Below are 16040 nucleotides of genomic sequence, written 5' to 3'. Positions count from 1 at the left end.
TTGTGAAAGGTAAAGCTATTTTCTTTGTAATTACAATTTTGCATCACATCTAAGCAAGCATGGTATACTGAGTGCTGCCATCAGCAGAAATCATTCCTCAAAATTGTGATAATTAGGAAGAAGCAGAGACAACAAGCTGTGGAATGCTGGGGATCTGACAATGGGTTAAACATTCTCGATCCCGGTCAAGTGATCCATTAATTAGAGAACTCTGATTAGTAATATACAAGTTGGCTAGGAAGCATCACACCATGGTGTAAAGCAGGGGTCTCCAATTCCAGTCCTGGAGAGTTACTGTGGCTGAAAGTTTTCATTCTAACTCTTTTCTTAATTAGTGACCAGTTTTTGCTGCTAATTAACTATTTCCCTTTATTTTAATTGACTTTTCTTGACACTCTGACTGCTGAATTGATTCTTTTTTTACTTAAACGGCACCTAAACATAAATTTGATATGAAGTGAGCCAACAGATGACCAACTAAGTTGGAGCCTCAAACTCCAACCAACTTCACTTCATTCAATTTCTTAATTTGAAGCCAATTCTCGTTGCTATTTAAACCCGTTATTTAATTCCATGGCACTCATTCAGTTGTGGCAGACATTTCCAAAACTGTTTATTTTCTTTTTAAAATGCTCTAAATATCTGTTTTGTGGACCTGAGCAGATCAACATTACTGGAGCCATTCGCTGACCTAGACAATAAAATGGCTATGAAATACCTAAACTGATACAGTAACACATTCAATTTAGAATCGCACAGCTTTCAGCTGTGAAAGGACAACCCATAATAAGTTAATGAACCTTCAAAAAACACAAACTACATGATTTGAACACAGCAGTCTGAGGAAGTAAGGGGGCAATGCAAAATATTGTGCAGCCACAGTTTGGCTACGCAGCTCAAGGATGGCAAATGATTAAAACAATGTTTCTCCACATACTTTTCTTTTTTTTTGCTTTAGGACTCTCCTCTCCTTTGTAACAGGGGCATCATACCAAGGCACTTTTCCTAAGTAGGGCCGTCCATCTATTGGCTTTTCATACATGAAGTCTAAGGAGAACACATACGATCTTTCAAATTAGGCGGCTTCGGCCGAGAGTGCAGCACTCCTCATGTTTCAGATGCAGCTGAACAGCACCCACATTCTAACTGGCATGATGACATCTTGTGCTCCAATCACTCCTGGTTTAAGACCTCCTTTCATTAAAGAAATATTGTGGCAGCCCCCAATGGAATAAATAATGGGAGGATTTCTTGATTTCTTGACAGGGAAAAATCAAATTGTGATTGACACTTATGACAAAGTGCCATTTACTTTGTTGGGTTCATGACATTCAGACAGTAGAGTCCTATGCCTAGATTTAAGCCAGGGAAATTATAACGTATGTTTCCTTAAAGGCTAGTGCCCACTAGCATCATAAGAATTTTCACTTTCTTATATTTTAAGCACTTCATCCTATTTTGCATTATGTTAACATGACCATTTCTTCCTTCATTTTAAATTTTTCATACTCTTGGCAATCTAAGGGCCATAAAAAGCACTGGAATAGGCACATTCAGTTGCAGGGAACATTCAAAAATAAACCATACATTATCATATGGGGTCAATTTAAGTAGGAGAATATGCATGCTAACATAGCTAAATGAACAAATTACAGAGAGTGTGCCAAGGGTGGCTTTTGAACCCTGGAGTCTACAAACATTGGGCATGTGCAGTTCTGTGTGCGTGCAGAACCTTTACAACATAATAATGTAATATTGCCTCTTTTGCTGTTCCTGAGCATGAAACTATTTGCCTCTTGCCTTGAATGCAGAGTATTTCCTTTGTTACTGCATATACTGCAGTCTATTCTACGTTCAAATAGTTAAACCTTTAAAAACAAACACACTATAAAATTCTACCACTGTTTATGTAAAGTCTCAAGGTAGCAACTTACACAGTATATGCCCTTACATTAATATTTTGTTCACTCATATTAACATCAGCACATCTTAAATAAGGATGTTATGAATTTTAAAAAACTTAATGCAATAATTTGCAACTTGTTGACACATAACATAGGCTGAAATGTTAAGATTCCTAGCAAACATAATGTGTCTTGAACCAGGAAATTTTTCAGCTAAGGTACCTAAGATGTCATCCCCAGCTTTCCAAGGCTGTTCACAGCCTTCCATGAGCGTAAGTGAGTTTGTCATCAGTCCAGAAACGTACTGGAAAATTGCAGGGGTATCTACAATGTGAAAGGGGCTTGTAAGTGATGTTGTAATCATTAATATTTTAACTTTTTAAAAAAAAAAAAAACAACATAGATAATAAATTCAGGAACAAGATCTTGGCCCAGAACCAAACTATATCAGCAGGAGCAACTATGAGGCAAAGTGAAGGAATGTTCTAGATTGGCTCTCTGCGTGAAGCACAACATCCATCAGCCAATTGCATTAAAGTGTTACTGAAGTAGTGTGCAGTTTGCATGTGCAATCTCAAACTGATTTTATTTAATTTACTTTTCTTGCAGCATTCTGAGGTTCTCATTAGGAAGGTAAAGACTTCAAAGAGATTTTTCACAAACTCAGAATAACTGACTGGTTACTTTTATATTGCACACATACATATCTGCTGTCCATATTTAGAAACATAGATGAAATGTAACACAAAACAGTAGTCAATGCACCACAGAATATACCATGAAAACACCAAGCAATATCTAAATAGAAATAAACATAATAGAAAGTTTTTAAATTAAATATCCATCCATCTATCTACTGTCAAATCCACCAATTCCAGTTCAGGGTCTTCGGGACTGAAACCCATACCAACATCATTGGGTACAAAATAGGAACAAAGCCTGGATGGGACATCAATTTACAAAGGCTCACCTATGCAATCACTCCACACTCACTCACACAAGGTAAATTCAAAGTCTCCAGATTAACCAAAACACAGATCTTCATGATGTGAAAAGAAAGCTAAAGTATACGTACAGAAAAACATACAGACATGTAAAGAATGTTAAAACACAGTGGCTGGGTCATGATTTCTAACTTAGCGACCTGGATATGTCAAGCAGCAATGCAAATCACTGAACTACCACTCCTTTAAATATATTTAAATTTTTTCTTAAAGCTGCTTTATTATAAAATTACATTGCATTTGGTCATGTTTTTGAAGGAGTATTGTGAATGTTTGATACTGGATCTGTTATTAGCAATGCCGAAGTTTCTCTTTCACTCGGAGGTCCTACAAGAAATGCAGAAGTAATATCTTGATCAAAGTCACAGGGATAGCATGCATAACTGTACTATGAATAACAGTGAATAATTGTTGTTCAATTTTCTTAAACATAACATTTTTTTAAATACCCCATACACAGTTACAATTCCAGTTGAATTCTCAAGGTAAAATTGTAGGAGAGCAGATCTAGAGCTTTGCTGAGAAATTACAGCGCCAGAGAATATTGAATAATTACATAAGTTTTTTTTTTTATTTAAAAATGTACTTTTTTTCCCCATTAACAAAAGTCCAAAAAGATCACCCAACAGATATTTAGAGCAGTAAATACAATCCTGTCTTAGTAACAATACCACACCATTCAGTTACTCACAAAATGCCAACTCACATTGACTATAAAGGGAAATTACCAAAAAAAAAATATAAATACAAAGTAAACAATACCAACACAACAGCACTATTAATATTACCTTATTAAAGGAGAAAAACAACTGAAATAAGTTTCCCATCTGGCTATTAACATTAGTCATCCTCTCTACAGCATTTTGGTAGGTCACAGAAGTAAACGTAGCAATCATCTACTCTCACTGTGCTGTAGAACTGAACACTTTAGAAGATCATTTGTTCCTACTGCTGTGAGATTCAGTGATTCAGGGCCTGGTCACCACTCTACTTTCCAACACTGTAACTGACCCACTTGTACATTTTTTTTAACTATTTATTAATTTATATTTGTTCAATGGGAATAGCAACGGTGACAATTATATTTTAAAGATTTTACTTACAGTTTGAAGCTAGAAAGGGGAGAAACTGGCTCTTTGGGCATGGAAAAACTGTAAGCCTATCAAAGTCCGCTGTACATTATACTGTTAAGTAATTGTTTCAGCACACACAATGGGAATTCCTGCCATGTCCTTGCAATTTGCACTTCAATCAGCTTTTTCACGCACCAAAGAAACTGTACAACACAGTGTGGTCCTTGGTTCAAGCCCCACAGCTCTGATCTTCTGCCCACAGATCAATTCTAGCTCCCTTTCTAAACACATGATATGTTTATATCACTTAGGGGAGCTAAAACTTTCCTGTGTAATCAATTAGTTCAAACAACATGTAGCTGCAGGTTGATAAACTCCATTCTTTAAAATAGTAACCAGCAGATAATATTCGTTCAGTCAATTCAGAGTTAGACATGCTTACATATTACCTTCCTCTTCCATTCATTTCTGGCTGTTGAACGAGGAAAACATACAAAATAAACAAGTTAGAACAGATAAAAGAAATAAAATAGTAAATTAATTTGTAGTTGAGGTTTCACAAAATGCTTCTTTGTTTTAAGATGGAGGACCCTTCAGATTCACCAGTGCTTTTCAATGGGAGACTCAGAAGTTTCAGAATGTCACACAGCACGATCTGTTCAAGATACTGTAGATCTCACAGTGTATTTAACTGTCTTGACACATTTCTTTGAAGAATTAGTGCACTAAATTCCAACCAAAATAGGTCCACAGGAGGCCCAAGTTCTTTCATATGGACGGACAGACAGACAGACAGACATGTCTGTCGCAGTAGGTACTTCTCCCATTGTATGCGAATGCATAACAAAAAAAAACAGTATGACCATCATCAGTTCTAAAGAGTTAATGCTATACTAAAATAATGGGTTCGCTGCTCTACTTTTAATGTTGTGACTGCCTTCTACAGTAATTTTAACTGTCCTTTGAAATCTATGACTGCAGTGTCAAGTCTGGTGTATAGGCATTAATAAGGTGTCACACACGTGCAATTAGAAGACAGTTTACAGCGTCAAATAAATGTGATCATCCGCCAGACATGAGGTGTTGGTCACTGTCAGATAACGCTTTCTCTCTTTCCTCCTCTGCAGACCATCAGAAGTAAGTCCTGCCTAACAACCTCACTTCCTATCCCGGCTCTCCTGACATCACTTCCTCCTCTGACCCTATATAAACACCATTTTGTATGCTACAATTCAGTTCTCTATTGAGCTTGGTCTGAAAAAAGACATTGTTTTTTTGCTTCATCTATCGACACTTTTACAAGTATATGGGGTGGCTGCTCCAAACCTTTTCTGTTGTGTTTGTGATTAATTTACAAAAGGTAAACAGGGTGACTCCATTTTCGGCAATATACTTAAATGTACACTGTGTATGGAGCTGAGCTACATTTTTATTTATAATTCTTTTTATTCATAATTCATTTTGAATCAACCGATGCTGCTGCTTCGTGCACATTACATATCTTTAACAAAGGGGGTCTTAGAGAGAGTGGAAATGTTAAAGGTTAGGTCAGTGTCAAGATAACACTCCCATGCCTTCTTGCAAATGTAGGCTTAATTTTCACTCATTCACATTTCACCTTGATAAGAAATTATGTAATGACAAAGCACAATATGAATTATTTGGTAGTATCAATGAATACAAATTATACTCCTGATCATATGAATTAAATTTACTTATATTTGTGAATGGCATTCCTTAATTGGAAAATGTACATAAAACAATTGGTCTCTGCATTGAACACCACGCAGACAGCATGGAGGGAATATTGTCTTTATGTTGCCATGTCACATGAAGCTTTCTATTGAAATCACATCCTCAATAAATGCAACAAACAGCAACTAAACACAGAATCATTAAAATAGTGAAGAATTGATTTAAAAAGTTTGAAAAGAAAAAAAAATTAAATCATTAAAAGCTGAAATGCTGACGATTCAAGCATTACACTGAAATGTAACTGTTCTATGGTTATAGTTCAATGGAAATTACTATATTGATGTTGGCGGCACACCAAAAACGGAAAACTGAAAATAGAGTAATATATCAACATCATATTTTTAAAACAAGTAAAGAATGGATACCGCATAGATCAGTTCATTGTATGAGCCAATTCTTCCTGCAAAGACAGGTTCCAGGTAGATTTAGCTTATCCCAGCAGCAAAGCTACATACACAACTTCTCTTATCAAACAAGCTCAATAGCACATGTTTTTAGTCAACCATCTCAAAAAGTTTAACTTGTCTCAATTGTTGCTGGTCAGAATTACAGTGCTGCCGTTGATGGTACTCATACATCCTCCATAACAGTATGAGATGACAGTATCTCTTTTTATTCAAAACAAAGAACGTTAAGTCTGAAACTGGATTCTATTTAGGACTCAGGTCAGAGATTTGTAGGCATCATAATTGAAGACCACACTCACCCAAGTTTTTAATTATTATTATCGCATAAACATTACTAGTGACTCACAGCAAGAACCACTTGACATGTAAATAACTTATTTCCTTCTGCAGCCCCACTGGTCAGTAACAACTTTTGAATCACATCGATATTTCCTTAGATCTCCAAACAGCTCTGTCCAACTTCATAATGTAAGTGGCAGGAGTGCAATTTTACAGTATACATTATCCTATTATTTTGTGTATTTATTGTGTTTTGTTCAGTACTGCATATATAGACTGATGTCATATGAGTATTGTATATTGTACTGTTAGTTATGTTTTGCTATTATTGTATCTATGGCTGTAGCACCATAAAAAATTCTTAGCAACTATATTGCCTGAAAATAAAGATCAAGTTCAAGGGTAAAGTTCAAAGGTACAAACCAACCATGGACTCCAAGCCAGTGTATCCCAGGGCACACTCAAGAGTAATATGTTTATGGTATATTACAGATATAGCATATAGGGGGAAGAGACTGTGCCATGGCCAGGACACACCTGAGATTCCTCTCGATGAAACTGTAATCTGTTCCTAGAGAAAAGCTGTGTGACCGCATCTCTAAGCTTACTGCTACTACACACAAAAACTGGACAGATGCATATTATATCAGAATTTAAGCATTGTGACAGATTAGTCAGAACAGGATATGAAAATATACTTCTGGTTATTATCAAGCTCATTACAAAAGGCAAGCATACTGTAAAAAAAACATATGCTGCTTAAAAGAGTTCTCACCACTAGTAAACTTATATAGCACATCCTTTCACTACTTCAACATCTACACACAGTTTTCATTGTATATGCAGAAATAAAATGTCCACATCACTGCATGATCTTCTTAGTAAACCGAATCAACCAAGTATAAAACAATTAACTACAAAAAACAATTTAAGACCAAAAGTAATGCAAATACATTAAGAGTGTCAAGATCTGTTCATATACCTTAGTTATTCATTTAATAATTCCTTCCAAGCATTTCACTGCGAATAAACATTCTTCAATAATCCACTCGATTAACTGCATGTGTAGATAACAGAACAGCAATAAAATCTCATCACACCAAAGAGAAGTCAAATCAGAGATTAATATAGACTCAATTAAAGCTCACTTCAGAGCAGTTTATCCTGAGGTGCTGCGCCGTATTATGTATTAAAAAAATATCTGAAATTTACCTTTGTACTTGAGTGCTATAATAAGGGGTAATACACTGACATACGAATTGAAGTAACAGTGCAATATGCAGCTAAACATTAAAAGTGTGATATATATTAAATATTAAGTACAGAAAAAGTACATTTGAATGAGGGTTCCCACTCCCTTAATGTTTATTACAGTTACACATAGTAAACTTCAGAGGAGTGTTAAATTTGATACTATACAGCACTACAATATTTTTTTGACATGATACATCATCAATAACCAAGAATCTGCATTTTTTCCATGTTTCTTTTTATGGTTATGTTTCACTATTCATTTCTGTACTCCTAATAATCATGTATTGCTCCTAAACACTGAACACTTTGTTCTCCCTTCTGAGAATGGAAACATCCATAGAGGTGGCATGTTTGAAAAAGCTCTGTCCAGACAATATTCTCTCAACATTTACATCAAGTGTTTTGGCTCATTTTGGTTTTCTCAGTGTTATAGTGAAAAGGAGCTTGAGATCAAACATGCATTTTGCAAGCAATGTCATACTAAAAATAAGTGCTACAAACTAAGGATGATACATTTTGTATTTGAAAGTTTATTTCAAGCGGAATTTGTGTTACAGTCTCACCGATGAGTGTCACAGAAGTCTAGACACAGTATTCCATACCTTAGCTCATCTTTTCTAGGAATGGCCTATTCATATTGTTGTCTCAATATCTTCATTTTTATTGTTATTAATGAAGACATAGCAATTTCTTTCCAATTGAGAAAGAGTAGCAATTATGGTTTCAGATGGAAAAGAGCCCAATTATATGAGATTTGCTATATCATCCCCTTCACCCAGACGTCCAGTGGCTCCCTTTCTCACCCCCAACACTATCCCTCTATTTCATGTAGAGACAAATTTCAAGAGTATCCATGAACATAGGCAGATGAAATCAAAAATTACACGTTTGCACACTTTGCATTACTAGTTGTTTTTTTACAGAATATATGCAGAGGAAAGACCAGATGAAATTACTCATCATATGCATTTGTGGTGTTTATATGCAGCCTGTAACTCCAGGCTCTTAGTTCACCCCAACCTGATTGCCTTCACGTGAAATATAAATCTGGCAAAAGTGGCAATGAAGTTCTGTGCCCAAAAGGAAACAAAATAAAAAGAGAAAGAGGTATGGAAGATGTTTTTCCCTGGTGGTGGTTTATTAACATGGAACTTTTATCATTATTTGAGAACCACAACAGTATTCAGTATATGTTGCCATGATGTGACAGATTTAAGAAATTAAAAAAAAAAAAAAATACGAAAACAGAAAGTTAATAGGTTTGTAGTGACAAGCACCTCATATACCAATTCACATGTATGTCTAATTCACAAGTTTGAAAACACATATATACTCTTCTTCAAACATTCAAATCTCATTTACTGATTGAAATATGGAGGCTCATAAAGTAATTCACAAAGCTAAATCAGGGTGATGCAACATTGTGTGTTAGTCATTATAGCTAAGTAGCCCTACTCTTACCATGGAGACTGGTGAGATACTGAAAATCCATTTTCACCATTAAACAAAAACAAAATACAATAAAACAAAACAACTGAAAAGAACTGACTGAAGGGTTGGTCTTATTAGGTAGAGTATATCACATCAACCTATTTTCCTTCATATGAGTACACTTTCCACTCCAAATTCAGACAAATTTAAGCACAAACATAAATTGCAATTCAGTTGAAGTGCTGAATCTAATACAAAAAAGTAATGCTAAAATAAGCACGTTAGAAAATGTTCACATGGAGTAATAATTAGGAGTGTTTAATGGCTTAGTTTACCCATTTAAAAAATGGAGCATTTTTTAGTTATTTCAAAGAGTCACTATTTTGTTTTTTAAATATTTTATAACAGTGTTCATTTTTGACTTACAGAGCAGCACTTATATACAATATTTCCTTTCTTTTACATTCATTTTTTAAGTAAGCAACATTTGCTTTTTTTAATTAACTTTTACACTTATCTTACTTCAAGGAGCAGGAGAAATAAACTGGTGTACCAAAGAGGTGACGCTTCTGCCAGCACTTTACTAGCTTGTTTTCTGAATCTGTTTTACTCTCACAAGTAAAAGTGGAAGATATACAAAATATACAAGACGAAGTGACTTTCCTGAAGGTAAATTTGAAACAGTAAACTAATCCATGATTGAAGTCGCACACAATATAGTCCTCTGTTTTAAGACGGACATATTTGAAAATTCTGCACTGCCTTTCAATGAGAGTTTTAAATATTTCAAAATTTTTCATTGCATGCACTTTTTAAGATATCTCAGCAAAAACTAAACTTTCCAGACAAAAGTATCATTAAAATACTGTATTATTGGACCGCAGGCAATTCAACCTCTAATTATGTCACATACTAATTACAAAAAATTACCAACTGATGTATTTTCATGTATCTTCTTCATTGACATGATAGATGAAAACATGAAAAGGCAGCATATTTGTAAACCAACTCTTTACTGACTAGCCAAATGTTTTATATAACCTCTTTGTCATATCATGTCATGCTGAACAATTCTGGTCTTCGTCCCCTGGAAAGACACCTGTTGACATTAGTGCGGGCAGAATCAGCCGATTCTCTGACGTGCATTTAAAGGCGCATGAAGTTAAGAAAGGGAAGCTTTTTTTCCTGTTGCAATTGTGGCGCTTGTCTGTTTATGTCCGAAGGAGCACAGATTGTGACCGGCTTCCTTCATTACACACATTTCCAGTAACCAATCAGGAATTGTTCAGTGTAGCATAGCACCAGCCAATATAATTATTTTTTTATTTCCTTGCTATCAGAAAGCCGTGGTTCCCGTTCTTCAGTGCTCTTTGCTCCTGCAGTGAGTCAATGACACCCAGCATACCCTCAATGGGACGACTGCCCAAATGTGCACAGCCTCAGCTCTTCCTATGAAGACAGAGGGCACTGTGCCTGGGATCCACCACCTGTCTTCTCACTCACACTCTTGTAACTCTGTGTACTGCACTTATTTAAAATTCCTCTCTTGTAGTCAAGACTATTTTTGCTTGCTGACATGAGATAACTTTGCTTTTACCTGCAGTCAACTTTTTACATGCATTTTGACAATCATTTTTCTAACTGTGGTGTTGATTTCAGCATATTTATTGAGCAGCGACTTCTAATAACTTTTTTTACTTGAGCCAACAATATGCTATTCATATATCTTTTTAGTAACTGTCTCGGACATCTTTGTAACCTACCATTCAGCATACATCAGGTATATATACGTAGATTCCCACACACAGAATACTGACCAAAAGTCTTAGACAACCCAAAATTATATTTAAAGCAAGCTATATGAACAGTAAGTGTTTATTTGCTCATGAAAACTTTGTACAGTATAACATTTGAATAAATAAAATAATCATTGATGTAACAAAAAGTAACAAGAATTTCTTATGCTTTCTAAAAAAAAGTTACAATCTTGTGCAATAGCCATTCCCTGCATTTGTTAAATGTCACCAACCATATACCTGTAAAGTACTGATTAGCCAAACTAGGTTTGCTAATGGTACAATGTTAAAAAATAAATTATTTTATGGCAACTACAAATCCTGGGGTGCCTTAAGGAAAACATTTTTCAAAACATCTAAGCTAATGAACCTAAATGACAGACTGTCAGCAACACCACTCCAAACTTGATATCCAATATAAAAAAATGGAAGAAACTGTGAAAGATGAAGACAGATGGAGAACACAAAACTATCTCTGCAAATGATATACAGTAGGTCACTCCCTTAAGGGACTGAACTTCCTGATCATTATGTGGCAGAGTCATCTGGCACAAAACTACAGTACACACTTGAACTATGCAAAGAAGTCTTAAAAGAAATGGTCTTCAAGGAAAAATGAGAATGGATTATACAAAGAAAAATACAAAGCATACAGTAGACCAAAAACCAGCTGAAGAAAGTCTTATGGAGCAATAAACCAAAATGTGACATTTTTAACTCACTATGCCACTAGTATGTTAGAATAAGAGCTGGAAAGAAGGTCAGTGATGCCCATGTGCAGCCTTCTGTAAAGTATGGTGGAGGCTCTTTCATAGTCTGTGGGGTCAACTGAGTAGGCAATGTTGTCCAAATCGATGGAATCATCCTGTATCTTTAAATAAACAACATACTTAATCTTTTGGCTTGACATTGACCCTGAAAACAGCAAAATTAAGACCTACTTGGAGCAAAATCCTTTAGGTGGAACACTAACAGTATCAGGTCGGCCACCTCATAGCCCTCAGGATAGCTGAAGGCAAGTGGGATCACTTGGACAGGGAAAAGTACAAAATGCAGCCAAAGTCAAAAGAACAGTTCTGCCAAATCGTAGAAGAAGCTTGGAAGAAACTATATTGTAGTGAACCAAAATAAATTGCTTTAGTTTTGCCTTCTACAAGAGGCCACACAGAACATGGACCTGCTTTAAAAACCCAAAAAATTCTTGTTAAGTATATACTGATACAATTAAAAGGAAGTTTATTCTAATGTTAGATGCTGCTTTCACAAGTAAGTAAATACCCGCTGATCAGGTAACCATCTTTGAAAATACACTACTTGGATTATCAGAACTATATTTCTACAGTGCTGTATAATTATACATATACTTATTCAGTTACATTCAAATCAATTCTTTTTCATATGCTACACATACATATGTACATACACTCTCAGTGCACACAGTGTACATATTGTATATCATGTTCTTCAAATTACAGGGTTCAAAGGGGAAAGATTCTGAAGATGCACAACAGTTCACGTAATTGTCCTTTTCCTCTCTAGCCAGGAAGCTATAGACCTGAAAGAGGAGCAATAAGTCCACCTCCATCCCACTTCCAACCCCACCCCTGCTGTCTCCAGGCACTTAAAGGTGCCACTTTCTCTTCAACATGGCATCTACCTAAACCATCAAGCATTGACAGGTGCACCAGTGTTTAGCCTAAAGCACTTCTACTTCGATTTCTCACCTCTGTCCATCAGCAATTAACAGGGAGCCCACACTGGATCTGTAAACCTCTTCAGGTCTTTTTGGGATTTCTTTTAACCCAACACATATACATACATTAGATATATTTTCTACAACTTTAAATGTATCCATTTTTTATCTATATATTGATCTTTTGGGGGGAAAGGCCAAGCAAAATGACACCTTTTATTGGCTAACTAAAAGATTACAATATGCAAGCTTTCGAGGCAACTCAGGTCTGAGTTGCCTCGAAAGCTTGCATATTGTAATCTCTGAGTTGCCTCGAAAGCTTGCATATTGTAATCTTTTAGTTAGCCAATAAAAGGTTGGCTTTTCTCTACATTCATAATGGCTAACACGGTACAACATCCTAGCTATTGATCTATTGGTAAAGCTCTTCTTCAAACAATAAACGAAAGTGAGGAGAAACTTGCTTAAAGAGACTGGGAATTTTTACTATTATTTTTACTTTCATTTTCCTATATACTTTTATATTTTATACTTAAGGTAAATAAAATATTAATATGGGAAACAATTTAATATTCTGTGTCATTAAGACTTTTGCTGGTGAAAAAAGTTAAACAAATCTGTCATGAAAATGCATTCCAAGTAGCTTCCAATTGGTGCTACAATATCGTCCAAATCCAGGATCTTCTAATAGTACTATAAATCAAACACAATGACCTAGTTTTATAAGCTCACTTCTTTTTGCACATTCTTTTTAAACTTATATTCAGTACTCACCTATTAACCCACAAAACCCTCAATTTACACTCAATAAGAGTCAGTTTCTTATCCAAAGTAAATAATCCTTGTGAGACAACCAACATCTTCTTGCACCAGACATCTTACTCTCTTAAACACTTGTTATGCAGTGGGACCAAACTCATCACCTTTGTCATATTTAATCTGTAATTATTATCTTATGTCTGTTATGAGATCTTTTTCTTTTTTGGTGTACTGTCCTGCTGATTTCACTACACTGGCTGGATTTAGCTTTATGTTCATTCAAATCATTGTGATCAATCTTACAGTATTAATGTGCTACATACTGGAAAAATTCTGATTAATTCTGATTAAAATTCTCATTTTAAGATTTTGGCCTTCTGGCCTGTGTTTTTCTGAACTCCATCCTGTTCTGATGGTTTGCAGACTCATTTTGCATAGTGTTTTCTTTCAATATTCTTCTCCACACTCCCACTAGTGATCCTGCTATTTAATCTGTTGCTGCTGTAACCAATTCCTGAGACTTCCCCTACAATCTTCACCACTTATGCTGCCTAGAAAATGTCAAAGTTTTGTGGAGTCATGAATGATGCAGTGCAAAAAATTCTTGAGGGCCATAGCCAGTCTTTTAAACACCCCTGAGTAATAGTAGTTGTATCGTAAGTAGTGAAACGCACCACCCCCAACAACCACAGTTTAGCAAAGCAGTTTCAATCATACTAAAAGTTCATGACAACATGTTACACTGCAGTCATTTGTTGTTTTTCCAAACTCAGAAAGGATAACTCAACCTTTAGTTTACACAGGAAAGAAACCACCTTTGAGAACATATTGACTTGTTATAAAGAACACTCTTATTAAAAAAAAAGTCTTCAAAAGGCAGTGAAACAGGAAAACACAAAGAGACAGAAAAAAGCCGCGGCTATCAAAATTATGCATTTCCTTTCCAGCACCATGAACTTCCTCACAAAAGGTCAATGCTGACATTATTAAACCAAGATGCAAAAGCGTTAAGGAAAACAAAAGCAACCACAATGTCTGAATTAAGAAGAAGTTATCTCCTCAAGGCAACATACAATTTTATTCTGAAAGGTGCAAAAAGCTACATGTTTTAGATATGTGCCAGAGATATTAGGATTAAAGACAAGTATCTCACAACCGCAAATTGGTGAAGAAAGATTTAACCCAGTGCTTCTGTGAGTAACAGTCAATCTACTGATGGAGCAGAAAATGAATCACTTTCCGAATGTCAGTAGGCTGTTGTGTAGAGATTGACTAATAAACAGCGACAAATAAAAATGAATAGCTCAAGGTTGAGAACTGTACCTAAACCAGTAGAAAATGGATATTATTGACATCAGTTTTATTGAGAACCCTGAACTGAACACGGTCTTTTCAGATTTATAACTTTCAAATGGGCAAGGAAGAATTCTTTGGTAGTCCATTTGCACAACAATAAGGGGAAGGGAAGTGGGGGCTGGAGTATCAACAGGTACTCAGCAGGACACCAAATTTTAGCACTGACCCAGCAAGCGTGAAGGAATGTGTAAATGTCGGTATGCATGTGGTGGCTTTAACACTATCTGGGGTTGCAACTGGAAGAATGATAAAAGAAAAGGAGGAGTACAATTATTTTGAATTGCTCCAAGCAACTTTCTCATTCCAAAGCAAGTAAAATTCATAACAAAATGCCCAGCAAACACCATGCTATAGTTAGGGACTGTATTCTGAAATTGAATCCAATTTTGCAAAGGGTTGTGACACCATGTAAACATTACAGAAATGTGGAATGGAAAAGCAGTTAAAATGTTTAAAGTATGACACAGCCACTCTTCTGATTTCTGTATAGCTTGCTATTTCTCTGCATGTCATAATGGTTTGTCTCCCATTCCTGCCAACCCACATTTCAGACCCAACACCCCCTTTAGTCTTAAATAGCTGACAGTAAAAATATACAAATAAAAAACCCTCCTTGGTCAGACTGATTCGGTCTGGCTCACTCACAGAAACTCCTAGTTCAGTGGGCTCTGACTTGATTTGTTTGGCTGGCATTCCCTCAGGCGTCAGCGTGCTGCTGGGAAGAGACTCCTTGGGATTGGCTGTGCTCTGAAAAAGAGAACAGACAGAAATGGGAGGGGACAGTTTGTGAGGAAGAGAATACAAGCTGAGGGAGCTTGAAAGAAGCAGAGAATGGGGAGGAAATGAGACAGTGCAAAACACCAAGTGGAGACCTAAGAAAGAGCAAGAAAGGAAAAGAAACGGGAGCAAAACAAATTAGCACGAAAGCACGGCAGGTTACAAAATTAACATGCTGTACATACTGGCATCAAATTAATAAGTGATAACAGGAGACCACCTTATGTGATCAAAATGCTGGTAGTGACGGTCTTAGGCACTGCTGTTTCCATTCTCTTGAGACACTCTGCAAAGGATGCTCTCATACAAACACAACTTTATGTCCTCTCTTATAATATTTGCAAAAAATCTTAATAGGCCTAATAAAAAGCAGTTTGTTTTGTGTATGATTTCATGCCACGTTAGTGAATAACTAATCCCAGCGTTGAATTTTCCAAAAGAGTAGTGTAGTGTCTTACCAGGTTTTACTTCTCAAACATGATAAAAACTTTGTATATCCCTATACATGGAATACATAGAGCAAATGCTACACTCTGCTTCAGTGTTTTCATG

At 35.9% G+C, this 16040-nt stretch overlaps 1 protein-coding gene across 2 annotated transcripts in view; it reads right to left on the bottom strand.

Moving 5' to 3' along the window:
- klf8 (Kruppel-like factor 8) overlaps positions 1-16040 on the bottom strand; it is a 101390-nt gene that overhangs the window by 57289 nt on the left and 28061 nt on the right. The window contains exon 2 of one of the 2 annotated variants that reach the window (XM_028815992.2): positions 15357-15458. The exons of the other annotated variant lie outside the window; for it this stretch is intronic. Within the exon in view, the coding sequence (XP_028671825.1) occupies positions 15357-15458 (102 nt within the window). The remainder of the gene's footprint in view (positions 1-15356; positions 15459-16040) is intronic. 2 annotated transcript variants of the gene reach the window in all.

This window comes from Erpetoichthys calabaricus, chromosome 12, assembly GCF_900747795.2.
Source record: "Erpetoichthys calabaricus chromosome 12, fErpCal1.3, whole genome shotgun sequence".
Classification (NCBI taxonomy): domain Eukaryota; kingdom Metazoa; phylum Chordata; class Cladistia; order Polypteriformes; family Polypteridae; genus Erpetoichthys; species Erpetoichthys calabaricus.
Note: the sequence above shows the minus strand (reverse complement) of the source record. Positions and strands in the feature narration are given on the sequence as shown.